Source organism: Stegastes partitus, unplaced genomic scaffold (genome assembly GCF_000690725.1).
Source record: "Stegastes partitus isolate 25-593 unplaced genomic scaffold, Stegastes_partitus-1.0.2 Scaffold982, whole genome shotgun sequence".
Lineage (NCBI taxonomy): Eukaryota > Metazoa > Chordata > Actinopteri > Pomacentridae > Stegastes > Stegastes partitus.
Window position 1 is genome coordinate 165,288 of NW_007578713.1, and position 26,445 is coordinate 191,732.

Below are 26,445 nucleotides of genomic sequence, written 5' to 3' on the forward strand. Positions count from 1 at the left end.
TGAGTGACTGGTGGGTAAAGTCACAAGAGGGTCAACGGCACCAAGATATTTGCATGACCGTCCTCAGCTTCACTCACACTCCAAGTCTTTGCTCATTGTTTGATTAGCCGGAAGTTCAGAGGAGTCAAGAAGCACCAAGGTGCCGACAGTCAGAGCCACCACTCGGAGCTTCAGAACAACTCTGAAGGAGCTTCTTAATGCAGTCAATGCTTTTAGCAAAATCAGACAGTCTAAAACATTAGATCACAACAAAAAAAGAAGAAAGAGATAATGTGGTGCCTCCTGGTAGCTGAGGGCCCTTCACCAGAGCTACAGCTTGCTCGTGTTTCCAACAAACTCTGCTGCTAATCAATAAAACATCATCTCATTGTTGATTTAACCTGCACAACAACATCCACGTCATGTTCAGCTGGCAGTAACGGCAAGGCTCTGGCTTTCAGCTGTGTCCGGTCAGATGTGCTTTCTGACACAGCAGATTCCTGAGTGCTGATAAGTGTTGGTTTCCATGTAGATAGTAGAGCTGCTGTGTATCCAATAACTTTAAAGTGTTAAATGATGTGTGGCGGGTGTGGACTGATAGCAGCGCTGGCCCGAGGCTGCTTTCTACATGCTTGGTTAAATTACAACAGATAAGAACCCAGCCATTATAGAAAGTACATAAAAACAAGAGATATGCCAAAAAAAAAAACAAAAAAACTTTACTCTAGGTGGGTTTTCTGTTGCTGATGTTTAATTTTTAATTCACAGATGCAGCAAAGTTCCTAATGAGACTAAATTAATCACAATTGGATTAGTTTAGGAGTGACAGTATTAATCCTTGAACACTAATCTGTGAATCAGCCCCGAAACCTCAGTCGATTTCTTTGGAACTGTTGCCCTCTAGTGGTTGAAGGAAGAAAGGTTGGTGTTACCGCTGAAAAAATATAGTTTTCTGCTTTTCTACAAAGACAAATACTGAACTGATGGTGGAACGAGATCAAACCAGTGTCTCATTATTTGCTCAGTTCATTGTGATTTTATTAGTAAACAGGGAATAAGAAGGAGAATATATAAGAGGAACCACTGGAGAGGTTAGGATATGTGATGGGGTACATTATGAAGATCATGAATAAAGGATTCATAGCAGGACTGTTGTGTTAACCTGCATTAGTTTTGTGCATCTAAAGGTCAAAATTCTACGTAGTGAACCAAATCTATGCTCAAACATTGTTGTTGGAGTCCCAGATTCCCAAAGTTGGAAAAGTAAGACCCAGTTTGGTTACTGGTCAGAGCTCATATCACAGGTTTTTGTATCGTAACACAATTTTTGTTTCACTTCATTATGCTTTAAAGTGCCACAAAAGCTGTTACTGCATCCAAAACAACTAGTGTCACACGACTAATATTCCTTTTTTTATAACTGTGCATATTGTGTTTTGAGTGTCCCAATATTCGAGTAGTCTGTCCCAAGTAAAATTCTTGTTGAAAATCTTACTTAAGTATGAAGGAATAATCCCAAAACTGTACTAAGATAGTGAGTAGTACAAGTTCTCAGTGCAGAAAAATGTCCCCCATGACTGTCAAACTGTTTTTCATCATTAGATTATCAGTCTTTCATTGATGTAAAAGCAGGACTTTGCTGTAGTTGCTTGAAGTGGAGCTCAACTATTAACTTCAGCTGATGATTATCTTCATTGTCGGCATCTCAGTTAATTACCAAATACTTTAGTCTGTTAAAAAGAAATTTTAAAAAACAAACAAATCTGAAAGTCGTGAGAAATGTCATCACAGCTGCTCGAAACAAGAGTCACAATAGTTGCCAATTTTCAGTCAACTGACTAATTAATCAACTGATCATAACTGTTGGTGATTTTATTACTTTTTAAGTTATTTTTGGGGGCTTTTTTGCCTTTATTGTATCGGACAGTGAAGAGAGAGACAGGAAAGTGGGGGGAGAAGAACTTGCAGCAAAGGGCCATGAGCGGGATTCAACCCCATGGCCGCTGTATTGGGGACTATAGCCCCAGTACATGGGTCGCCAGCTCAACCAGTTGAGCTACAGTGGAGGCGCGGGTAATTTGATTGATGGCACAACATCTCATTTTATAAGCTCTTCATGTGTCTTATGTGGAAAAGTCTCACATTGTTCCGTTGACCTGATGGCAAGTAAACTACTTGGCTGCATGTGTGAATGTGCAACAGTTCTATTAAACTTCAACACTAGCGTGGACTGAGCCGTAACAGAAACACACGTGCAGCGGTGCTTGGTGAGCTTATCAAAGGAAGGATGTTTCCACATTTCAGCACCAATATTCATCTAAAAACATCTCAGTGATGCGTAGTACAGTTTGAGCCAAAATCACAACTTTTTTTTTTTTTTTACGCATTTCAAATCTATTAGGCAACAAAATTCAGTGTCCATAATAAAACCTTAGTGTGATGAAAACAAACAGAAACTAATGATGCTCACCAGTAATGAAGAGAATCAGTGTTTTTCCTCACAAGAGGCTACCAGAGGTCAAAGTGTTTCTTCCATCTGTTTAGAACGAATTGCTCTTAGTTTAATACCTGCAGCATCAGGATCCATGTGTGCGTCTCCAAAGAGCGCACATTGGTACACCTAAAACCAACAGCACTAGTTTTCTGACGCACAAAACAGTGTAATTTAATATATTTAACCAGCTCAGCTTTATACAAAAGTTCTCAGCATCCACAAACTGGGGAAAAAAAGCAAGACCTCTTCTTGTAATTGTGACCATCTCATAGTTGTTTTTTGAATGTCATATACTTCTGTAACTTCAACATGTTTACACAAATAACAAGCTTTTAAATTCATCTTCTATCATTTGTGAGGCAAACCCTCAAATTCCCTCATACTTACATTTTTGGAACACATTGAAGTTTCATTAGAACAATTCGTTTCAGTTTACCTCAAAAGGTAGAAGTGGATAAAGAAATTGCAGAAACAAATTTTTCAAAAGGTAAACTAATGACACCAAAACCATGGGACTCAATAAGAGAAGACGAACAAACTTTTTCAAAGTCCTTCCACACACAGCTTCATTTTCAGTATCTAAAGTTTTCATTGGCACAGTCTGAAGGAGTTCCGGATTAATAGGTCAAATAAGGAGGTTTTTTTTAATGTAGAGCTGCAACTCTAGGGGAGGAGGAATGTTGTAATAGCTTCTTTTTTGTTGCTCAGTTTCAAATCTGATTTTGCCATCTTGAAAAAGGCTGAGAACCTCACATTTAAGAAGCTGCAAAAGATGTCCAAAACTATAGTTGAAGATTCATTTTCAGTTGATTGATTAAGCGATCTATTGTCGACACTCTGGTCCAATGACAGATCCAATAATTTCTCTTTCCCATCGTCTACCCCCATCATAAGACCAGATGTCTTACCTGCATCCACAAAAGAGTCGAGAGCCATGAGCAGGGTTTTTAGCCATGAGAGGCATTTAGATTTGTCTTTATTATTGATCCTCAGGTCATCAAAGAAAGAGTACAAGAAATAAATATTGATCCCATGAACATGAAACAATATCGCACCTTGACAGGTAACACTCGGCCCGGGAAAGACGCAGTAATATCTTTCTATACAATGTGGAGCGGCTGGAAGTGGACGTAAACAGCTGGGGCGGAGGAGTTAGTCTTTCTTCTGAGGATACGCTGCCTGCACCAGCTCATACACAACGTATCCAACTCCTGCAAGGACAAGATGTTAAAGGAGAACATTAAAATGTAGATAAACAGCTGTGTTCTTGAAAATGATGCACACAATGGAGGCACTCCTTCTGGGAATGCTTGTTTGCTCTTTATTTTTAGGTACATATCATTACAGTCATCTTTATGTTCATAATGTTTCTGCAAAGTCAGAATTTCATTGTACAGTGTGGCATGTTGCCCTGTGCATATGGAAAATGATCAAAATAATTAATTATGACATTATGACAAAACACCATCGTGTCCTATCAAATGTCCCCAGTTAAGCTGACATCAGAGTCCTGGAACTGGTCTAATTAAATGTTTTGTATATAAACAATTCCCCTTTTTACTGCTGTGAAAAAGTCTATTAGTCTAAATATCAGAACAGTTGATCAGCAGCTGAGAAAGTCAATGTCAGCTGTAACATCTTGACAACAATCTCTTGGCTGTTCATCAGATTAAATGCATTTTAAGACGTCACCTCGAGCTCTGGATAAAATATGGTGGGAATCTGTTTTCATTTGGACATTTTTATAGATTGAATTAGTCGAGTTTTGTTTATTATAAAGTGACCTACTGAAAGAACAAATTACTGAGTTCACAACAGTGGAACTCATTCGCTCCAAGCACATGAGAGCACAGCCACATGGATCAGAGCCTTCACAAATATTATTGGAAATGTGACCCGCTTGAGCCTTTAAGTCTTTGAGGATTGGAACACATTTTCAGTTAAAACACTAGAAGATCCCTGGTTGGATCAGCTTTGTTTAAAGTGGTCAAAGTGTCGATTCCAATATGCACTCAAACTTTGACACTGGCTGTTTAAAACTTCCTGGGATTATGCAGGCTCACTGACATGTACAGTCGTCCTCAGATGTATTCATACCCTTCCATTAAAGAAAAGGCAAAATTCACGATCGTCACTCAAATAACTAGAAACTGAACAAAAGTAGTAATAAATAAAAATTTGCTAAATTGTAATGTAGTGAAATAAGACATTGTTTTTTTTAAATTCTGGTTGAAAAAAATAATAAAAAAAAAAAAATCATGATTTTCATTAAATTTTTATTAATTACTACTTTTGTCAATTTCAACTTATTTCAGTGACAGCTATTTTTTTCCTTCTTTAATGGGAGGGTGTGAATACATTTCAGGACGACTGTACATGTGGTCTTCAATAATGCAACCCTGCTTTGGTAGAATAAAAAAAAATTCAGGACTCTAGCTACATTATTGTTAAGTTATGGCACTTCAAAACATTGCTCCAGAAATTGGCGAGAAGAAAACAATGCAAAAATTGACCTGAGCCCACCCCTTTTTAAGTTTTTTTTAAGTTACTCCTGTGACCAAAAATGTTCACATTTTACTTAATATATAATACATATGCACAAAAAAATAAACATGTCAAGTGAGGTAGTCAGGTGTGAACTTTTTTTGTTTTAATTTGGCGAAATGACTTCATAACCTTCACAATAAGCAGTTTTCTATTCTAAAAATAATTGCTACAGCTTATGAAAATGAATGCTTGAATGAGTTCAAAGCAGGTACAAAGAAGAAAGCTGTTCTCACCCACGGCGGTGAGCATCATCGTTGTTGCGTACAGCACGGCGTCAGAGGTGCCTCCTTTTAGATGAACGGGCAGACCGTTATCATCCTGCAACACGATGGAAAAGTTAGAGACTGCAAACATTTCACATCCAATTTACACATATTTAAATCTGAAAAGAAGCTTACCTTATTCAAACAGTGTCTACATAAACACCGGAAACGGTCAGAGGAGAAGCAGTTTGCATTCATGTTAAATTAACCCTCTAAACTCCAAAATGCAATTCTTTAAAAAGGACCCCATGTATAGAACAGAAAGAATCATCAGACTTCAAATGGCATTCAAGTGTTTCATGTGTGTTTGATCAGGACTAAATCTAAGCCTCATCCTATAAGCCTCACCCTAGTGAAACATCTTTCTAGAGTTGATATGAAGAGTAGCAAAAAAAAAAAGTTATTTTTTTGGCCTTTTTGCCTTTATTATATAGGACAGTTGAGTGACAGACAGGAAAGCAGGGGAGAAGAATGAGGGAATGAACTGCAGCAAAGCGGGATTCGAACCCATGGCCGCTGCGTCGGGGACTGTGGCTCCTGTACATGGGTCGCCATCTCAACCAGGTGAGCGATAGTGGCGGCTCAAAAACTGAACTTTTAACCTCCTATTACCTTCAAATTTGCTGACATTTTTTTTTCATACTTGGTCAATTTGACGGCAGCACTCTAAACCTTGAGATAGTGTGTTTTAGTTCCCACCTCCTAATGCTGCTTTATGCTCCTTTATTTTCAACAAAAAAAAATGTAGGAGAGAATCAAAACCTTTATTTTTCTGTGATTATTGACATGGAATAACTTTTTACTAGTAGCACCTGGAGTGATTCTGATTGCTGTGGCTAAAACTAGAGAGTGTTATCTTTACAAAAAAGGCCAAACTTAACATACACTCCATAAGGGTCAAAAACAGCATTCATTTTAATTTGGAGATGTCATTGTACAGGCAGTTGCATTAAAATGACCCGGCATGATAAAGGCTTAAATAAAACTGAATTGAATGATAATATTAATGCACAAAATGCAGGGATGAACTACCCCGCAGTGAGTCAAAATGTGCCAGGAGCAAAGACTACCCAAGAAGTTGGTTGGAGTTTAGAGGGTCAACTTATTGTCACTTCATATTGGTACCAAAGGCAAAACTGTGCCTTCTGACAGTACTGTGGCACAAACAATATTCTCCTCAAAGCAGCCACACTGACATTTAGGAGATTTATATCACTGGTCAATATCACAGATTTAAAATTGGCCTTATGGTGGTTCAGAGGTCTTGTGTGTGTGTGTTTTTTTTTAATTCCTTGTGATGATCTGGGCAAAGCAACCAACAAGAAAATCTCCCAAAATGGTTTTAGTTGGTACAGTTCATCATGCAGCCACTCTTGCTGACGTTACACAAAGCATATTCCAGCAGTCACAACCAGAGCAAGAGAACAAACCAGCCATCAAACAACTTTGTTTAGTCTACCGTGTACAGCTGTTTAAATCATGTTCTCCAACAACTGAGATCAGCCTCCTGACCTTTTCTCCTTTAAATCCTTTAAATAAACGCTACTTATGATACTCCGTTAAGTGTTGCAATTAGTCGCTAATTCACTGCAAGTTAAACAAACAGTAGAACATGCAGAATTAGTTCTCTCACGTGTGGCTACTTATCTGTGGAGCTAAACTGACAGTAACAGAGTTCAGGTCTTCATGAGAAGAAGTGCTGCTAAAGAAATGCAAATATGCAACGTTCAGCAAGTGTCACACAAAATATCAATATGTATTAGAAGATAAACACATTGTCTATTGCTGAGGACACAGAGCTGCATCCTGACAAGCTGAAAACTGACTATCGAAAGTTAAAACATATACGAAACCATCATGGAGTAGATATTCTTTTCCACGCAGTGCAGCAAATAAGAGTACATATATTTTTAGCTCACATTTTTCTGGTTTGATCTCTCCAAACCGCTGCCAAAAAATATTACTTTTTTTTTGGCCTGGTTAAAGGAAAAAGTCCTGTCTGTTTTTAGCCATTTCTAAATTCTCTCTTTGTGTTTCTGGGACCTTTAAAGACAACGTTTAAGTCCGTTTTTGGACTTTCAACAGCCGTGATCAGAAATATTTCTCACAAAACTTACATTTTTTTAAGGTTACAGCCTAAAAGTTTGGAGGCAACAGTTTCTAAAAGTCCAGTCCTTACAAACAAATGCATAATTAATTAACGATATAAAACTACTACGATATCTGAGGTGTTTTTTGTATCAATATGTGCAGCTGTATGACCAATATAAAATAAACTCTCAGATGAAATGAGACACCTTGACCGAGTTTTAACAATAATTTTCACTTGGGATTACTATGACAAGTATTTTTTATATAAAACAATAGAAAAAGGCAGTCAGTGTTTTTCAGAGCTGAAGATGACGTTCTCCAGTGTCTTGTTTTGTCCACAACCAAAACATATCCATCTTACTGCTACAGAGGGGGAACGCTGGAAACTAATTCAGTCGTTGACAACTTATTGAATCGTTCTTGCAGCTCTAGTTGTGAAGATGTGATGTTACTCTAATGCTGACTGAGTATTTAAAAACAGAGTTCAGATTAAAAGTAATCAGCTTCCATATCACAGGTTTTATTGAACCACATAATACTGTCAGCAGTGGGACCACCTGTATTCTGACCACTCGATGATTTAATTCACATATTCAACTGTAATACCAGTGATTTGGCCAGCAGATGTCACTGTGGTTAATTACAATAACGGCTACAAACTGGGCCATTTTCAGTCCAACTCATACCTCGACGTGTGCACTGTTACTACTATAAGCTAATGTTGTTGGTTTTTTTTAGCAGAACCATAAGATAATACAATCATATAATGATAGTTTAACTGCATGCTACAGAAGAAAAAAACTAGTTCATTACCCATTGCCAGAGTAGCATAGCAAGTACTGAGGTCACAAAGGAGGACAAGCATAGAATCTGATACTATGTCTATATTAAGCAATCTAACTAAATAAAACCCTGTTTCCATGTGATGTTTTCCTCACTATCTTTTTCAGCAGACAAACAACAAAACTTGACGAAATCATCATTTCACAGACAGGATGTCGTCTGACAAAACCTGCATGAATTCAGGTTATTGACAGCATCTATTGCATTCATCTGCTTTTAAAATTATTCACAGGGAAGGGTAGGAGTGACCGAAGGCTGCCTCCGTCCCTCACAGAGCAATCGTCGTAAACGCTCAGTTTATCCAGCACACACTGAAACACCCGGCTAGCATTTACACAACCACACACTCTGGAGGTGTTTTTGGAAAAGCTTGGTTTTGGGGAGGTAAACAACAGAGCTTTAGTCTGAATGGAGGGATGAAAGAATGAGATTGCAAATTCCTTCAGATTAAATTTAGCTTGAAATACCTTCTCAGGATGACTGGAGCTTTTACACAACAAAGATACAAATCACCTCAGTGAGGGTTGGACAATCTGTAATTTTTTTGTCGGTGGTTGCTTGTAGCAGAGCTGTAGTCATCAATCTAAATTCATGCTGCAAACATAAAAGAACATTCGGTCCTCATTGCAGCACTATTTAATGTTTATGGGTCAATATTAAATTACCATTAAAGCTGTCTGACAACAGAACCAGACAAATATGTAAATAAACTCTACACTGTGAATTAAGTTACATTAAAACACAGTGTTGGTGACCACAGATTATCCGTGTGGCGGTGGTTGTTTGGTAACAATAAAGACAACTATCAAGTCAAGTTGTTCTGTGGCCTGTTACTGTTAATGTTTAATGTATATACTGCAGGAAACAGAGCACTACTGCTGATCACTGTTTTGTTGTTTGCTGAAAGACGGTGTGAGACATTGTTCACCTCACTATGAAGGTGCAGGCTGTGATCATTTTAACATTATTTATTATTCTGTTGGACTGAAAAAAGAGACTGACTTTTGAATGAGAAAGCAAGACTACAACCCAGCTGGACATAGGACAGTATGAAGTTGAAGTCTGCTGGGTTACACTTAAAGGAAAAGTTATGTGGTGGACGGCTGTCTAATGCTGTAGCTGGACATGAGATTATGTGTATTTAAGCTGTGGAGCTTGGTTAGTTTACCTGAAAATGCTTCTGGTTCTGCGGAACTTTATTCTCCACCTGCCGCCGGGCAGAGCTGCAGATGGTCCGCCGCGCCACCTGCTGGAGCGCCTGAAAACAGCAAGGAAGCAGCAAAGTCACCCCCACATGAGGACACGAAGAGCATACTGAAGCCTCTGTCGCTAAATATTGCAACCCCTACATATTTTAACACCATTTACACCAACCGCAGACAATAGAAAAGGTCAAACGAGCAGGGATGCGGAGCTGATGGTACCTCTTGTGGCGACATCCTGACGTTACCTAGCTTTGACCCCGAGCTAACAGTTTACGGCTAATTGTAGCCGCGCTTTTATCCCCACTACTGGTTTCCAAACGCATATACTCCATTCTTCAGCTAAGTAACACAACTACAAGACAGGGTAACAGAGTACAATCAACTTACAAGAACGTTTCTGAACATCTTTACAGTCCGTCTACAGCCCACTCTGTCGTGCAAGGACACCGGAAAACTCTGCTTCCGGTTTCAGCTTGTTCTTCTTCTTTCTTTTTAATCGGCAGATTGTTCCTCCTGCGCACTGTGCTGCCCCCAACAGGGCGGAGCGCACAAGACATGGAGCCAATCACTTTACATACAGTTGTCCTCAAATGTATTCATACTCTTCCATTAAAGAAAATGCAAAATTCACAATAGTTACTCAAATAACTAGAAACTGAACAAAAGTAATATTTTTTTTAATGATAAATTATAATTTTGTGAAATAAGACATTGCTTTTGAATTGTGGTTGAAAAGAATAATTCAAAAAAAAAAAAAAACTGTCCCAGATAAATTAAAGCACTTTGCTGATGAGCAGTGGGCCAAATTGAAACACCTGTCAACAGGTGCAGAAGTCTGACTGAGAGTTACAGAAAACACTTGATTGCAGTGATTGGCTCACAGGGTTGTTCAACAAAAAAAATAGTTTATGGGTCCCATCATGCTTGTTTTTTGTTTTGTTTTTCTAATATTTGTGTTGAACCACAATTCAAAAGCAATGCCATGATTTTCACTACATTTTTATTTATTATTACTTTTGTCAATTTCAACTTATTTCAGTGACACCTGTCTTTTTCCTTCTTTAATGGGAGGGTATGAATACATTTGAGCCCGTTATCATTCCGGGTCATTTTAATGCAACCACCTGTGAAATGACATCAAATTAACATGAATGCTGTTATTGACCCTTATGGAGTGTATATACAACTTGCCCTTTTGTAAAGACAACACTCTCTAGTTTTAGCCACAGCAATCAGAATCACTCCAGGTGCTACTAGTAAAAAGTTATTCCATTTCAATACACACAGAAAAAAAGATTTTTATTTTTTTTTCCAAATTGGACACCACTGAAAATGTATGGAAAAAGTGCAATATCTTTTAAATGCTTGAACCTACAGACATAAATGAGGGCTCTACTGAAAGCTTATACCCAGAGGAATCCACATTTGGACACAGAGTCACTCTATTAGCTATAGAAATTCCTATTTCATCATACAAGCAAAATATATATTTTTCATTTTTAAAAAAGAGTCAAAACAAGTGTTATGGGCAACTATAAATATATATTTTTAAAATTCACACAAACACTGCTAACTGTATATTTCACAAACACTAAAACTACACACCTATTCTTAGCACTATGACACTCACAACTTGTATTCTGTGTGCCATTTCTTATAACAGTTTCTGTTTGGAATAAAGCACAAGGGTATGTTGCATGTTGAGCATTTTACAGGGGTTTTTGCAAGGCACTTCCTGCACCTTAGCCTGCCCTGAGATTTGTCCCCGCTATTGCTGATGTGCACTAGAAGATGATTCATGTTTCTTTCCTCCTGCCGTGGTGCCTGGGTGGATCCTGCATCGGCCAGCTCCAAGACCAGAGTTTCTCTGAAAGCTTTGTGGTGCATCGGTTTGTTTCCTTTAGTTTTGCACTGCCCTTTGTAAAGGATGTAGCTGTTCACGATGGCGATGTCCAGAAAATGGTAGAAGAAAGTCTTGTACCATTTTTTCGTCTTGTGGAGAACCTCATAATACCCAATTAGGGCATCCGACAGGTCCACTCCACCCATGTGCCTAAAACAAAAAAATCACATATAGATTAGAATCATATAAATACTATTTCAAGAGGGCAAAATGAACACTACATTATACATACTTGTTGTAGTCTTTGATGGCTGGGGGGATGGGGACATCTTTCACTGACCACTGGCCTGCATTGTCCTTTACCCTGCGCTGCACTGTCTCTTTTCCATGGGCGGTGTGCATGGTGGAACACAATGAGACGTCACGTGTATCTTTCCACTGGACAAAGAGCAGGGGGTCTTTCCGAATCCATCGGATGCTGCCGCGCGGAGATTTGGGGTCCAGGGCATTGTCTGTTGTTCTGGGGAATCCTTGTGTAGTGGGCCTGATGGTGCCGCATGCTGAGATGTTTTTCTTTAAGAGATGCCGAAACAGAGCTGGGCTGGTATAAAAATTGTCCACGTAGAGCCTGTAGCCGGTGCCCAGTAAATTTGTGTTCAACAGGTTCACAACGGAGTCATAGCTCCACCCATTTTTACTGGGCTCCCTGTTTTTGCCCTCATACACGAAGAAGTCCCATGTATAGCCTGATTCCGAGTCTGCCAGAACAAACAGCTTGAAGTCCCATCGCACAGGTTTGCTTTTCAAGTATTGCTTGAATATAGTCCGAGCCTTTGAAGCAACCATCCTCTCATCAATAGAAATATGTTGGCCAGGTTGATAATTGTTGCGGCATGCACTTCTGATCTCGTTGTACAGCGGCTTTATTTTCCCCAGGCGGTCAAACGCAGCAGTGCCTCTTGCTTTTTCATTTTTAGCGTCATCACGTGGATTGCTGAGGTGAAGAGCATGAAGAATTAAAAGGAATTTCTTTCCACTGATGACTGACCCAGGGAATGACAAACTGTACAACCTCCCCTGTCTCCAATAGTCAGTTAGAGATGGTACTTTTACGATTCCCATGTAAATGACAACTGACAGAAAAGAGAAGACGTCTTTGAGTGTAATGTCCACCCACGGGCTATATGCAGTTCTTCCATGCATGTTTGTATTGGTTATCAGAGTCTTTAAAACTTTGGTTGTAAAAAACTGCTGAAACAGTTGTAAAGCAGTGTAGTCTGCAGTGCCATTGAGCTGGGATCCAGGGGGCCGTGCTGAACAAAAGGGGGGAAGGGTGGGTGTAATGTCTGGTACCTCAGTACCACACCACCTCCCCTCCGCAGAGGAAGGGTTTGTGTGGCTGACCCGACGTTCTCTCCCTCTTCCTCTCCCTCCTCCCCTCCCCCGTCCCCTACTACTTCTTGTCTCCATACGTGGAATTTTGGAGGGACTTGATTTGGGTTCAGGTTGTGAAGAATGTCTGAAAAAAAACACACACACACATAAAATATTATAGCACTACACTGCGTAAGAAGAAGCACTACTTTATGACTCCAGAATGCATATTGCAGCCTCCTGCTACCGAGGCACAAAGACCCCCCACAGATGAGGAAAGTGTGCACCTTGCAATGCACATCTTACTCTCTGACTCTGTCATTGTTACCTACAGCCTGAACAGTCTTGTACAGCTTTCAATAGACTTACAATACATTACATTCAAATAATAATTTTTACAAAACATAATCACTTACTCAGCATTACCATCTTCTTCAACAAAAAACTCAGCAAACGTTTGAAGTTCTGGGTCATCACTTGGCCTATAAAAGAGAAAAACAAACTTCATGCTTTACTTGCAACTTACACAGGTTTAGTTGTGAGCTCTCACCAGCTGAGTATTACTGACACACCCCACTCACCTTTTTTTTTTTTTTTTCTAAAATAACGTCCAAAGTATAATAAAATGACCCTTACCCAACGAGAACAGAATCCTCTTCTAGCAAAAGCGTGTCCTCGTCAGCTGAGTCCACACCGTAGCTCTCTGCCTCCGACTGCTCCTGATCTGAGATGTCGCTGTCCCGGCCGATGCAGGCCTCCACGGCCTCCTCTAACGTGTACTTTCTCTTTTTTGTACGGGTCGCCATGTTTTTGCGCTCCGAAACGATCCCAAAAAAACTCCAAAAAAGCAAGATGAACTAAGCAGGTGTTACGCACAGTTTACGCGCTAAATGCTTTGAGCAGCTGAGCAGGGCTTCCTCTGTCTCCACAAAAAAACAATCTTGGCATCCTAACACCGGCGTGATCGATTGTCCATTGACCGGACGTTTTAGCGCCAAAGAGTGTGTGTAATCCGATTGGCTAAATCTGCAACAAGGGTGGGACCTGTGCGTAAAGGGTCGACTGTCCGAGAGCCGGTGGGACACAATTGTACCGGACTTCAGCGCGCAACAGTTTGTGCAAAACTTCCGTGTGTCCGGGGAGTCATTCCTATACATCTGTGATACCCCCTCCCCCAGCCCCTGACGTACTCGGTGCTTAGCTGTGGCCCAGCAAAGAGTCGGTGCTTGCTAAGCAACAGTTGTGAGAGCCTGGAGCCGGTGCTTTGGTGGTGGAAACACAAAGAACTAGTGCTAAGATGGGAGGGTGCTGAAGGCGGTGAACCCGAGGAAGGCCGCGGGTCCTGACGGCATCTCAGGACAGGTGTTGAGGGACTGTACAGATCAGCTGGCTGGGGTCGTCATCAACATCTTCTATCAGTCCCTAAGTCAGGCTGCTGTCCCTCCATGCCTGCAGTCCTCCACCACTGTCCCCCTCCTGAAGAAGAACACCATTAGTGGACTGAACCACTATCGCCCAGTGGCACTAACACCCATAGCCATGAAGTGCTTCGAAAAACTGGTCCGGGCCCACATCAGTTCCTGTCTTGCCCCTGGGTTTGACCGTCACCAGTTTGCCTATCGAGCTAACAGCTCCACAGAGGATGCTGTGGCTACAGCCATCCACTCTGCTCTGTCCCACCTGGAGCAGCAGGGGAGCTACGCCTGGCTGCTCTTTGTGGACTTCAGCTCTGCGTTTGATACCATCCTCCCCAGCAGATAGGTAACTAAACTGTCAGACTTGGGAGTGTCCCACTCGATCTGCCTCTGGATATTGGATTTCCTGACGGACCGCTCCCAGAGGGTGAAAATAGGCCCCCACCTCTCCTCGGCCATCAGCCTCAGCACCAGCTCCCGAAGGGCTGCATGTTGAGCCCACTGCTATTCACCCTCTACGCTCATGATTGTGCTCCCCTCCACCACACTAGCATCCATCCATCCATTATCTATACACCTTAATCCTCACTAGGGTCACGGAGGGCTGGAGTCTATCCCAGCTGACTCAGGGTGAAGGCAGGGGACACCCTGGACAGGTCACCAGTGTATCACAGGGCTACACTTAGAGACAGACAACCAAGCACACTCACATTCACACCTACGGACAATTTAGAGTCACCAATTAACCTCAACATTTTTTTGGACTGTGTGGGAGGAAGCCGGAGAGCCCGGAGAGAACCCATGCTGCACGGGGAGAACATACAAACTCCACGCAGAAAAATCCTGGGTGTCCTCACTGGGATGTGAACCGGTGACCTTCTTGCTGCGAGACAACAGTGCTAACCAACTGAGCCACCTTGCAGTGGCATAATAGCATCATAAGATTTGTAATAGCATCATAAAATTTGACACCACTGTGGTGGGGCCCATCTCTGGGGGGGATGAGACTGCATACCCAGACGAGGTGGAACAAGTGTCAGTGTGGTGTCAACAAAACAACTTGATCCTCAACACAGCTAAAACAAAGGAGATGATTGTGGACAACAGAAAGAAGAAGACAGACATGCAGCCACTGCTCATCCGTGGGGACTCTGTGGAGAGGGTTTCTGACGTTCGCTTTCTGGGTGTACACATTAAAGATGACCTGACCTGGAGCACAAACACAGCAACCACTGTGAAGAAGGCCCAGCAGAGACTGCACCTTCTGAGCGTCATCAGGAACAACAACCTGCAGCAGAAGCTGCTAGTGGCCTTCTGTCGCTGCTCCATAGAGAGCATCCTCGGTTACTGCATGTGTGTTTGGTTTGCCAGCTGAACAATAGCAGACAAGAAGGCTCTCCAAAGGGTCTGAATGAAACATTTTCTGAATGAAATATTGCACTTAATGTTGATGTTTATTCTGTTACATAGGGTTTTTGTAGCCACCACTATTTATACTGCCTGACTGTAATATGCCTGGTATTTCTTGTGCTTAATCTTATGATAAATATAATTTATTACTACACAATGCACACATTGGAGCTCTTATTCTATGATAAATGTTTTCATAAAAAAGAAAAAGCCATTCTACATCTGCCATCTTTAAGCTTAAAAATTGCTTTCCTTGCATTCACAGCCCACAAGAATTAATTCTGGAAAACTTTCTTTATTTGATTTATCCGGAGAGTTTAATTTTCAACTTTCACCACAATCAGACGATTTCTATGAGCAGGTTTAGCCTGTTTTGTGCTGCTGAATTGTGGGAATTTCCTTTGAAAGTATCATTAAAGGCTTATTGTGCAGCGTTAAAAGAAAAAATAATTTGAATAATTTAAAATATTCACTCATCAATAATTTAATTGAGGAACATCTTGAATATGAGGCTAATAAAGCAAAGCATCAGACCAACCAAACATGTTTTTAAATGACAAATTTATTCTTTTAAAGCAACAACACAACACAGGTGGAGTATCGAAAACAAATCCAGTGCTTCTCTCAGTTTATCTCAATAAAATATGGTAAAAAAAAAAACCAAAACAAAACACATTTTTACTCATCACATTTCAACATGCAGCATCTATTCAACACGTATTTGGCTGCAGCTTCAGCTTGGATCAGCTGAAAATGGCAGAATGTGGCTGTAAAACGTTTATTCACTCTGTGCAGCGTGAATGTTAAGTGGCAAACACATTTAATCACATGTACTGACACTGCGTTACTGTTCGGTCATGCTGTACTGATAATCTATTATTACTGCATGTGAACGACAAGGAATGAAGCGACGACATCGAGTCAATGCACCTTTTTCTGGTTAATATTTACACACTCACAACACACAGCTCCATCCACCTTTAAACCCACTTTAGACTCAAAGCCCTGAGGTCTGGCGTGCAAATACTGGCTTTACGATGCAAACATTTAATAAAACCCCCCGAAAATAAATACAAAAAAATAAACATGTTTTCTGTACAGCTTCCAAACTGCGAACATGTTGTGTTCCCTCTGGTGTGGGATTCATTCGGCACGTTTTAAAGTGCGACGACTCACAAAAGCACAGATTCAGTCTGAAAGCAGGACAACGTTACAGACGAAACGAGGCACAAAGATGAGCTGCTAGAGCAGCTCGGTGATCAGATCAGCATCTTGGCTAACCAGCATGCAACAGTCCAGCTCACCGCAACCGCACTGTCAGAGATCCTACAATATCCAGACTCATTCCTAAGCAGATTTTCTTGTTTTTCCCTTGGTTGGGCTATGATTAGTGTTTCTGCTGATAGCACTTTGGCAACATGACTGTCTGTTGACTGACTTTTATAACCCAACAACTGTTTGTTGAGTTGAATGATGTATGTTTTGGCAAACAGTGTAGTTTGTGTGTAACTGTCTGACCTCCACAGGATGTTTCTCATTTTTCTTTCATCTTGACTATGGCTGTCGATTTCAGGCTTCTTTTCCTCTCACTTTGCCAAATAATCGACCACTGTTCAAAATTTAAAACACTAAAACTCACGTTTGATGGTTGAAGAAGTTACTTTATGTCCATTTTTATAATGCATCTGCTCTGTCCTCTGGATTAACCCTCACAGACGTGTCACAGGATCACTGTTTGCTGCAGCAGAGGTGAGCTGGAGCGCAGGACGTCGTGTCTCAGTTGGAGATGTCGGCGCTGTTGTTGCGGTTGCCGTACTTGTGGTGGATGATCAACAGGACGACGCCCAGGAAGAAGCAGACGGAGCCCACGGTGATGTAGGCGATGCCCAGGAACGGGTTCTTGCCTCCCATCCAGGAGATGGTGCTCAGGATCATTCGCTTCCTGCCCTCGAAGCTGCGGACGGGATAATCTGGGTTCGACTGGTTAAAGATGGAAACAGTTTGTCTACAGACCAAACAGAGAACTCAGTTTGTCAGCACTGACTTCTGCTTTGTTCCTTGACTTGGAACTAAATGTAATTCAATTTCAAATTCAAACAATCTGCACCTTAACTGTATGTGTAAATATGTTTTCTTGTTTTTTTTAGAGGTTGATATTTGTTTTTTGTACTTTGCTATCTATTTATCTATAACCTTTTATGTATCTTTTTATCCTTTATTTTTTAATTTTGCTCTGATTATATTTCGATCTTTATTCTTGGGCTAGAAACGTGCATGTAACAAAATAGAATTTCCCCTCAGGGATAAATAAAGTGTCACCCTGTGGACACCGACTGAAGTAATAACTGAGACAGTGTTTACGTAAAATGCTGCTTTATGATGCTGATGTTGCATTAAGGAGACCCTGTTCTGCAAATCACACAAACAAAAGGCAAACCTTGGTGAAACTGCTGCAGCTTTCAATCAAACCAAACAAACAGTGCCCTCTACAGGACCTCCAGTTCACCTCTAAAGGAGACAGTCTCACTTTGTAAGCCAACTCTGCAGAACATAACGGTCTGGCTGCAGCTCACCATCATTCTGCTGATGGGGGGCAAAAAAGCTGTGGCTTGTCTGGATTTCTTTAAACTAATCACAGTCGTGTTGGATGTGACTAAGACAAGGATGCTGTGACCCTGTCTCTGCAAAACAGAAATTGGGGAAACTTGTTGTTGTCTGAACAATTTTACATGCAGAGATGAAAACTTTATCATTACAATGGCTAATTTGCCACAAAAGAAAAAAGTCTGTCAAGTTTGTGATAAAAACAATAAACAAACTCTGATAATCAGTGCTCAACAGGTGAAGCCTGAGTATATTTTCACTCTTGAGGAGCTCACTGAACTCATTAAAACCAGATGTTAGCAGCATGTGGTGTTGCAGGACTTATATCACAGAAGCTCATGTGAAGTGGAACGGATCGATACATCGGTCAAGTCAATGTCAAAGGCACATCGCGCTCTGAGTACAAAAAAAAGTGTCAAATCAACTACGACTGACGATGTTTGTGTCAGAAAACGGATCGACATCAGGCATCAGAGTCCTGCAAGACACAGTCAGTCTAAATTAAAGGCTCAAATAGTCCCGGCATTGATGATTACACAAAGTTTTAAGATGAGTTATATTATATTGATAGACTCCATCCACCGCGACCCCAGGGAGGATTAAGCGGTGTATAGATAATGGATGGATGGATATTATATTCAGTTTTTTGTATGATATTTATGACCTATTGCTATTCACATTCATTCCTGGAAAACAATGCTGTGCTCTCCACAGATGTACTAATGTGGCTGTCACAACTTAACCAACATGTAGAGTTCTGAAGAGAAACTGAGCACAGTCCTCATAAATTTGTGGGTTGAAAGTCCCAAAGAATTGCACATTTTCAATCTGTTGTTTGTATCTTGTACCTAAATGCTGCAACTTTCAAGCAAATGTTGCAAATTCTTTACACATCTTTCCAACTATTCGCTGAAAGACTACATCAGGCCTCCTCTACTGCACGATCCAAAGCTTCAACACAACCTGACATTTTCAGTGTGTAAGTTGCTGCTCGGAGGTCAACGCCCCCCACGACTCTAGTGAGGATTAAGCGGTGTATAGATAATGGATGGATGGATTTTCTTCTCCAGATAAAGCTTGCCAGCTGTTTTCTCATCCAGGTCAATTTTGCTGTTTAGCTCACTTAGCACAATAGCGTTTGTTACTCATTTTTATATTCAATGTCTTTCTCTGAACAGATGTGGAGCTTTTCATGGCTCTGCAGCATCATAAAAACAGCCATTTATATTGTTTCATTGCGGTTTTCTGTGTTTCAGCACAAGGCCTCATCTGCATGTCTTTGCTCTCCGCTCTGTTGGATTTAATAAGAATCTGGTTTGCTGCGGTGTGTGCAGCTTCACATGAAGGATACTGTAGACCACTTCCAGAGTGTAGTTCCCTCTGGGCAGAGTAGGAACTATGTTGTTCTTCTTCTGGATGATGCGGTAGAGCTTGCGGAAGGTTGGCAGGGCGGCGGTTCTCATCCACACGATGAAGTCCTCGTTGATGAAGCCGTCGTTCTCTGGATCAGCATCCAGCTCGTACACGGGCCGGCGCCAGTTCACCGGCTTCGTTGTTCCTGAAGTGGAAGGAGACACCGGCAGTGATGATGAAGCAGAGCCTTCTCACTGACAATATTATTGATCAGTGATTAACCACAAGGAGTATTTATAGACAGAAACGTCTCACTGCTCTGTCCGCTTCAACCAGTTTATCCATGAAAAGGTCTCCGGCAGATGTGGAATAACATGGCCGGCAAAATCCTTCATATTCCATCTTTATGCTAAGAATAAGTTTCTAGTTTTTCTTCCAGCTTTCTTTTTGCAAGAAGAGAAACTGTACTGAAACAGAAAATTTTTTTAAAGAAAGATCTTCATGTTATCTGAGTTTTGGTGTCAAAGTCTGTGTTTCTAGTTTACAGGCTTCCTTCTCACTGTTCTTCATGTAAAACTTCAAAACAATCTTTAAAAACAGCACAAAACTGCAGAAATGGAGTCGAGCTGATTACTGTCAAAGGGAAACATTTAATGCCAAAACACTGACATTAAATCGTGAGACGAGCGACCCTTTGTAGGTGGTTTATTGGCTCCCACATGAGGAGTTTGGCTTTATTCAACATAGTTTTTTAAGCATTTGCTTGGGACTGTTTTTAGCAGCGCATTAATCCTTGCCTGGTGCTTCAGTGAGCATTTGTGGCAGCAGGATGGTGTATGAAGGAATAAATCTAAGAGGAGGAGCATGTGGGTTTTTCAAGTTTTGATAATCATAAAATCAAAATGAATCACTATATTAACCCAGTAATAAGTTGGTTAAGCAGTCAACCCTAATGACCAAAGTTAAATGGAAAAGGTCAGTAACCGCTACGGGAGATGTGCTACAAAAACCTGCTGCTGATACCTTGAAAAACAGCTGTGAGGTTCGGGTTGTTGCCTCCAGGGTTCCTGAACTTCACATGTTTGTCTGTCCACCAGGCGATTCCTGTGGTCGTCAGAGGAATCGGGATCTTTGTGCCGTTGGGGTCGTTGTAAAACAGCTCCAGTGTGTCTGCAAGAACAGTAAAGATGGTGGATCCTGTCCTCTTTTTGGAGTTCTAGCTTCAGGCACTGTCAGACATTTTCAAAATGGTAATTCAGCCTGATTCTGTAATGGCTCTTTCTGATGTTGCATGAGAGCACAATAACAGTTTTTCAGGAAATAAACATCACAATAACAAACTATCAGTCTGTTAGCTCAGGGATTTATCCTTCTGCATTAGAGATGCAACATCTCAAACAAAAGAAACTCATATGGGGTCACATTAACTGTCCGTCGGTCTGACAGAACTCCAAATCAGATAAGTCACATGTGTTTATTTAGCTGTGCAGCTGATCCCAATGAGATCACCCTCCGACTTTTACTGCCTCTCTGTGTGTCTGACTGCATGTGTTGTTCTTATTCTTCATTATTTGGCAGTTTCATATGTTCTTCATAAGACATTTTTAAAAAGCCAATAAATGCAATAATTCTAAAATAAAGAGCGAGTGTCTGCTCACCATTAAACATGCTGTTAGCGATGGCCCCACACGGTGCAATTGGCTTGTTTTCGTGAAAAGCATACGGCTCACACTCCTTGCTGGGTCTCTGTGACAGATGAGGATGAAAATTAAGATGAGATAAACGACACCACATGCTGAAGCTGCGACAGGCACATTTCTGAACCAACACACACAACTTGGGCGCTTAACTCACAACAGGAGCTGTAAAAATTGAATGGAGCTGGTTGGCTTGTTTTTTTGCTTATTTGGACAATCACACAAAAGCGATTCTGAAGTCTTCATCATGACAAGTCACAAATAATTATGAAAACTGAGGTTTAACGGAGCTTAGTAAAGGTTCACAGATGGGGATGTCAGCTTTCTAACAAACAAAAGATTTTAAAAGTCTGGCTGCTTATTGAAAGCTTCAGACTACAGGGAGATTGTTCAGCGTAGTTTGATGCACTATTGCCAGTGAATGCATTTAAATATAATGCATCAAAATCACCTTGAATGTATCGAGAAGTCAGCGGGCTGCCAACAAGCACTGAGTAAATGTTTTCAACCCTAACCCTTAACCCTTTCTCAAGTCGGTCTTCACCTACAAATGGAAACAATAATCAGTTTCTCTCAATTTCCAACACCCTAATCATTTAAAAATTGTTTCTAGTTTGTGTCTGATGATATATTATTAAATGTTTTACCCTATTCACCTTCATCAGGTGTCTTTCTCTTCTTAGAGAAATATTTGAACAAGCTTATCTGAAGATGCAGTCAGCAGTTCTATCATGGCGTGTAGATGTTAGCTCAATGCTATCAGTTAGTTTACTCACGTTAGCGACACTAAGTTGGCCCCGGCCCAATTAACTTAAGAGACCGATGTGGTACGTAATGTTAGCGGGCCATCAATGTTTTGGGAAAATCTATTTAACTTGTAAAATCTATTCTGAGTTACCTTAAGCTAATAAGTCTACCTTTTCACCGGTAAGTCGCTGCTCTATTTCCCAAGACGACCCTCCTCTGACTCTCTGACCTGGTGCCTGGCTGCTTGACGTGATGTCATTTTCAAGGCCGCGCCCTTACGAGTAATTAACACAAGATCTTGGCTGATCGTGAATGGCAGCCCGCCACTCCTACATGAATGTAGAGGAAACAGTGCTCCGAGGCCCCACGGTGCAAAATAAACAGGAAAAAAAAGTAGAAAAACAGAAAGAAAAAATAAAGTTCAATAAACTCATACCATGAGAGAGTCCATGTCTCCATTCAGCTGGCTGTCGTCTCTTGACTTCACGTAGCGACGGTGATTCTGGTAGAAGTTGGAGAGGCCGTAATACATGAAGACATTGCTCTGTTGAAGATTTAAAGACAAATATAAATGATAAATCTATCCAACCGGTTGCTGCCTGGCTGTATTTGGAATATTTGCATACGTGAAACGATAATTCTCACTTCATAGGGCTGCTCCAGGTAGAAGGGTATCGTGCAGGTACAAGGCCTTGTGCTGTTCCAGCTGAAGTTCTGGGAGCAGTTGAAGCAGGGACTGGACATGTCAACTCCTGTGTAATCAATCTGGAAGCAGCAAACAAACTTATTAACTCTGTGTAAATACACAAACCTTTATCTATCATTTAGTGCCATCATGAACGCATCTCATCAGTCCTTACATTCACCCTGCAGCATGGCAACAACAATAGAGGAGTAGTGGAAAAAAAAAAAAAACAGTCCTGATAGCTCTGATGGAGCTCAGGATTCATCCAGAGAAGCTTTAATACAAATTATTCTACCATATAAACCTGGAGTCTGTGTGGAACAGATGGATCTTGACGGATCGTGTCCTAATGAGATTATTGCTGTGTAGACGCACTTATTGCTTCTGCTGCTGTGTGATGCTGCAGGTATTTATTCAATTCGGAGGAAAGAATCTGACTCACAGCCAGCCGTGGGCAGCAAAATAGGAAATCAGTAGGTGGATTAATGTTTCTGCTAAGTCCTGAATACACTCAGTGAAGCCTGAACAATGTTTCAGACATTCATCTGACACATTTCAGATGTGTCTCAGTCACATTCATAGCTGTGTTTTAACAGTCATCCCAGTATGGTACCCATGAGTGGCATAATGCTAACTGAGGCTTGATCTACCTGTCAGGGTCACCTGGGTTAAGGTGGGTGATGATGAAAGACCCAAAACACCAGAAGACCTCAGGAAACACCACAGATAATGTGTCATTGTGTCACAAGAAACATCAACAGACAGACCCAGTGACAGGGTTCACAAAAGGAGGACAAGTTTAACACAGTTTCTCCTGTATATTTAGGGGAGGGATTGGTATTTATTCAGTACTGGGGAGGACAAGACTCCACCAAAGAAAGCCTGTTTACACCCCTGTGTGAATAGCACCACTGTTAAACCAGCGCAAATGACTATCGTAGCTCATGTGTTACATTTGACAATTAAATTGAAAGCTAATTCTGGAAACATATTTGCCGAATGAACCACTAGAACGCAACCTTTCAAATGACGTCCATGTCATATAATATGAGACACGAAAAACTCCCACTATGACAAATCTGTGTAAAATATACAATTTCTGAATGGACTTTGGTGTGACGGAGATGCGCATACAAGCAGCTCCTCGGGGAACACTGTAACATCGATGTGTGTAACAATGTGTACTATTAAGCTGAATAAACACATGTTTAATGTAGGATTCATGGTGTTGCTGTCTTGCCATTTCACACAACGATACCTCAAACTCCTTGATGTTGTTGGAGGTGACATACAGGCCGATGCCGATGGGGATGAAGATGAGGCCGATGATGAAGAAGGCAGGGAGAACGGTGCCCGCTGTGAGGATGGGCTGCCATGCTGGAAGTCTTTGCTGTTTAAACGCGGTGTTCTCAGGCTTCTTGCTCCGCAGAGTCGAGCCGCCAGGTCCGGATACAGTGATGTGTCCATCCTCGTCTTTGGCGTTGTAGCTGGACGCCATCATGATTGCTGCTCGAAGCGAGTGATTGCTAAGTTGTAGCTGACGTTAGCTAGCTAACAGCGTTAGCTTTTGGGTGTCAGTGATTTGGAAACACCGCGGATTTAAGCTAGGTAGTCATACGTTTGAAGTTATTTGTGATTTAATCCATTATTTTAATCGTAAAGCGACTAGCTAAAGAGCTAGCAGCGACTGCTCCTCAAGGAAGTTTACAGCTGCATTCAAGTTCTCTTGGGCATGTGGGAAATTATTGTTGCTACCAAATCTGCCCGCATAATAATCGAGATATCCTGCTTTTAAGGGCACGGAAATGGGTGTAATGTCAATGACAGCGTTTTCTGTGTTTAATTTAACCACCTACGTGTTTATGTTTATAAGATATGCAAAACTACTGTTGAAGTGCATACATGTTTTTAGAACTCCAATTTTGTTTTCTGATTTACGTGAAAAACTTAAAGGCATCATAACTGCCAACAAAATATTGTCCAAAAATAAATAAATAAATAAAAAAATCGATAAATAATGTCCGCATTTCTTGTCTTATTGTCTGTAAGGAGGAACTGAACAAGAAGAAAAAACAATTGAGAATATTTTCTAAAATTGTTTTTTATGATAGTGTCCAGAACAGTTTCTTTTATTACCAGATAAATCAACTGTTGGACAGTTCAGAGATCATATATGGTCATTATTTATGATCCCATCACTATGAAGTGACCAGTCATTGTGTATAAATACGTCTGTTTCATTAAAGTGTTACAGTAGTCAGAAAATGATTACAAGGGCTTATAACTATATACTTGGGTTTAGTATACATCAAAGACACTTTATGCCTGCAAATGGTTGATTTACCAATTTCCCATCTTTCAAAAACAGGTTTGTAAATCCAGGTTTATGATTCAATAGAAACAAACGAAATAAAAAGAATGAATCTTCCACACAAAATTATTTTAATCATGATGTCAGAATCCAGACGTATTTGAAACTCATACGTTTTTTTAATTTTTATCTAATGTCTACAAATAGCTGTAAAGCTTAGTTTTTTCTCGACCCCATTCAGATTTTTTTCCTCACGAGTGGCACCAATTATATATGTATTTATACATGAATAATAAACACAGTAATTCTACCATTTTATAATGAGATTAGAGCCCTAATTAGTCCAACAATCGAATGACTTACTGGACTTGCTGAAAACTTATCTGCAATTACTTAATAATAGAAGTAATTTCCCCTCCAAATGTTAAACATTTGCTGGTTATACACTCCTACATGTGAGACTTTGGTAGTTTTCTTGGTCTTCCATTACTGTGAATTTAATATTTAGGGATTTACGTCTGCTGGTTTTTCAAAATAAAACAGTCTTCACTCTATTCTTATGTGTGATTGACCACAATAATCAGATTATAAACCTGGTGCTTCTTCATTTCACTTGTTTGTTAACAACGAAGAATCAGATGAGGCTTAAAGTCTAGATACAAACAAACATATAGCTGGTCATAAAGAAGTGGGACATATAAATATATTCGTCCCCTCCTTTGTAAAAGCTTGTGATTCACTCATTTGGCAGCAGCCTGAGGAGGAGAAAGTCTTCCTTCAGCTTCATCTGTCTTCACAGCTCAGCGACGGCTGTTTGCTGCAACGGCCTCCATCAGTGAACCTGTACAAGTAAAGACACGTGTGTTTCCATCAAGGAAATTACCATTATTACCAATAAACTTCATTTAAGTTCTAGCTAATACCTTAGATAACTCACTGAAAAGTCATTTCAACATCTTAATGTCACTGAAAAGTGTTTGCATATGTTTTCATAGTTAAAGTGTGCATGATTTAGGTTATAACACTTATGACGCTTTGGATGTAGTTGAAGCTTTTGTACAGATTGTGGGGATAAAACCTAATTTGAAGAACTCTGGAAACAAGTGGACAACAAGTGCTGAACAAAGGAAGACTGACCCACAACCCACAGCCAAAAGACAGACACTAAAGGCTAGATGGACACAGTGTGACGTCTCTACTAGGTGTGAGTCCTGAGCAGAACAAGGACACTTTGGACAAAAAAGTCGTGTGTAATTTAATGTGTAATTATCATATGAGCTTCATCAACAAATTTTTATAAAGCATGACTTTGGTTAGATGTGAATCAACTTAGGTTCATATAAAAAGCTTATTATACTGTTTATAGCTCTCATGTGTTTCTACAAGGCCTACATACGCAAATCATTAGAGCGAGTGACCCAAAAAAAAAAAAAAACAGGATTATTTGCTGAAAAAAACTGAGAAGACATTGTGCCACCCATGTGTGAGGAATGATCCAAGCCAGGCCACCCTATTAAAACATATTGAATAAAGTTACTGATTTTTCTCAGTATTACCACTGTGAGAAATGCTTGGGTTGTTTTT

The 26,445-nt window shown here is 40.5% G+C and overlaps 4 protein-coding genes across 6 annotated transcripts in view; all 4 read right to left on the reverse strand.

Moving 5' to 3' along the window:
* Window positions 1-3,412: 3,412 nt before the first annotated feature.
* On the reverse strand, window positions 3,413-9,908 carry LOC103366808 (cytochrome c oxidase subunit 7A2, mitochondrial-like). Its single transcript, XM_008294639.1, has 4 exons — window positions 9,810-9,908; window positions 9,386-9,475; window positions 5,254-5,338; window positions 3,413-3,684 (listed from the first exon to the last, which is right to left on the reverse strand). The coding sequence occupies exons 1-4, from the start codon at window positions 9,825-9,827 to the stop codon at window positions 3,626-3,628; spliced, it is 252 nt and encodes an 83-aa protein (XP_008292861.1). The 5' UTR covers window positions 9,828-9,908; the 3' UTR covers window positions 3,413-3,625.
* A 1,067-nt stretch (window positions 9,909-10,975) lies between these two features.
* Window positions 10,976-12,516, reverse strand: LOC103366809 (piggyBac transposable element-derived protein 4-like). The gene is made up of 2 exons (XM_008294641.1): window positions 11,558-12,516; window positions 10,976-11,475 (listed from the first exon to the last, which is right to left on the reverse strand). The coding sequence occupies exons 1-2, from the start codon at window positions 12,466-12,468 to the stop codon at window positions 11,049-11,051; spliced, it is 1,338 nt and encodes a 445-aa protein (XP_008292863.1). The 5' UTR covers window positions 12,469-12,516; the 3' UTR covers window positions 10,976-11,048.
* A 3,492-nt stretch (window positions 12,517-16,008) lies between these two features.
* On the reverse strand, window positions 16,009-24,271 carry LOC103366810 (cell cycle control protein 50A-like). Its single transcript, XM_008294642.1, has 7 exons — window positions 23,809-24,271; window positions 22,511-22,630; window positions 22,302-22,409; window positions 21,080-21,167; window positions 20,445-20,591; window positions 19,420-19,626; window positions 16,009-17,434 (listed from the first exon to the last, which is right to left on the reverse strand). Exons 1-7 carry the CDS (start codon window positions 24,049-24,051, stop codon window positions 17,241-17,243), a joined length of 1,107 nt encoding a protein of 368 aa, XP_008292864.1. The 5' UTR covers window positions 24,052-24,271; the 3' UTR covers window positions 16,009-17,240.
* Window positions 24,272-24,973: 702 nt separating this feature from the next.
* The window catches only part of filip1b (filamin A interacting protein 1b), a 60,240-nt gene continuing 58,768 nt past the window's right edge, over window positions 24,974-26,445 (reverse strand). For 2 of the 3 annotated variants that reach the window (XM_008294646.1, XM_008294645.1), the window contains one exon: window positions 24,974-25,702. In XM_008294646.1, the coding sequence (XP_008292868.1) occupies window positions 25,662-25,702 (41 nt within the window). In that variant the 3' untranslated portion in view covers window positions 24,974-25,661. The remainder of the gene's footprint in view (window positions 25,703-26,445) is intronic. The other variant, XR_520690.1, reaches the window with a different exon arrangement.

Coding starts and splice junctions, on each gene's coding strand:
- LOC103366808 (XM_008294639.1), bottom strand. Junction 5,339..9,385: donor AGAACCAGAAGCATTTTCAG/GTAAACTAACCA, acceptor ATCGTGTTGCAG/GATGATAACGGTCTGCCCGT. Junction 3,685..5,253: donor GATGATGCTCACCGCCGTGG/GTGAGAACAGCT, acceptor TTGTCCTTGCAG/GAGTTGGATACGTTGTGTAT.
- LOC103366809 (XM_008294641.1), bottom strand. CDS start 12,468: ATGCATGGAAGAACTGCATATAGCCCGTGGGTGGACATTACACTCAAA. Junction 11,476..11,557: donor GCCATCAAAGACTACAACAA/GTATGTATAATG, acceptor TTTTTGTTTTAG/GCACATGGGTGGAGTGGACC.
- LOC103366810 (XM_008294642.1), bottom strand. CDS start 24,051: ATGATGGCGTCCAGCTACAACGCCAAAGACGAGGATGGACACATCACT. Junction 21,168..22,301: donor GAGACATGGACTCTCTCATG/GTATGAGTTTAT, acceptor CATCTGTCACAG/AGACCCAGCAAGGAGTGTGA. Junction 17,435..19,419: donor CACTCTGGAAGTGGTCTACA/GTATCCTTCATG, acceptor AGTCGAACCCAG/ATTATCCCGTCCGCAGCTTC.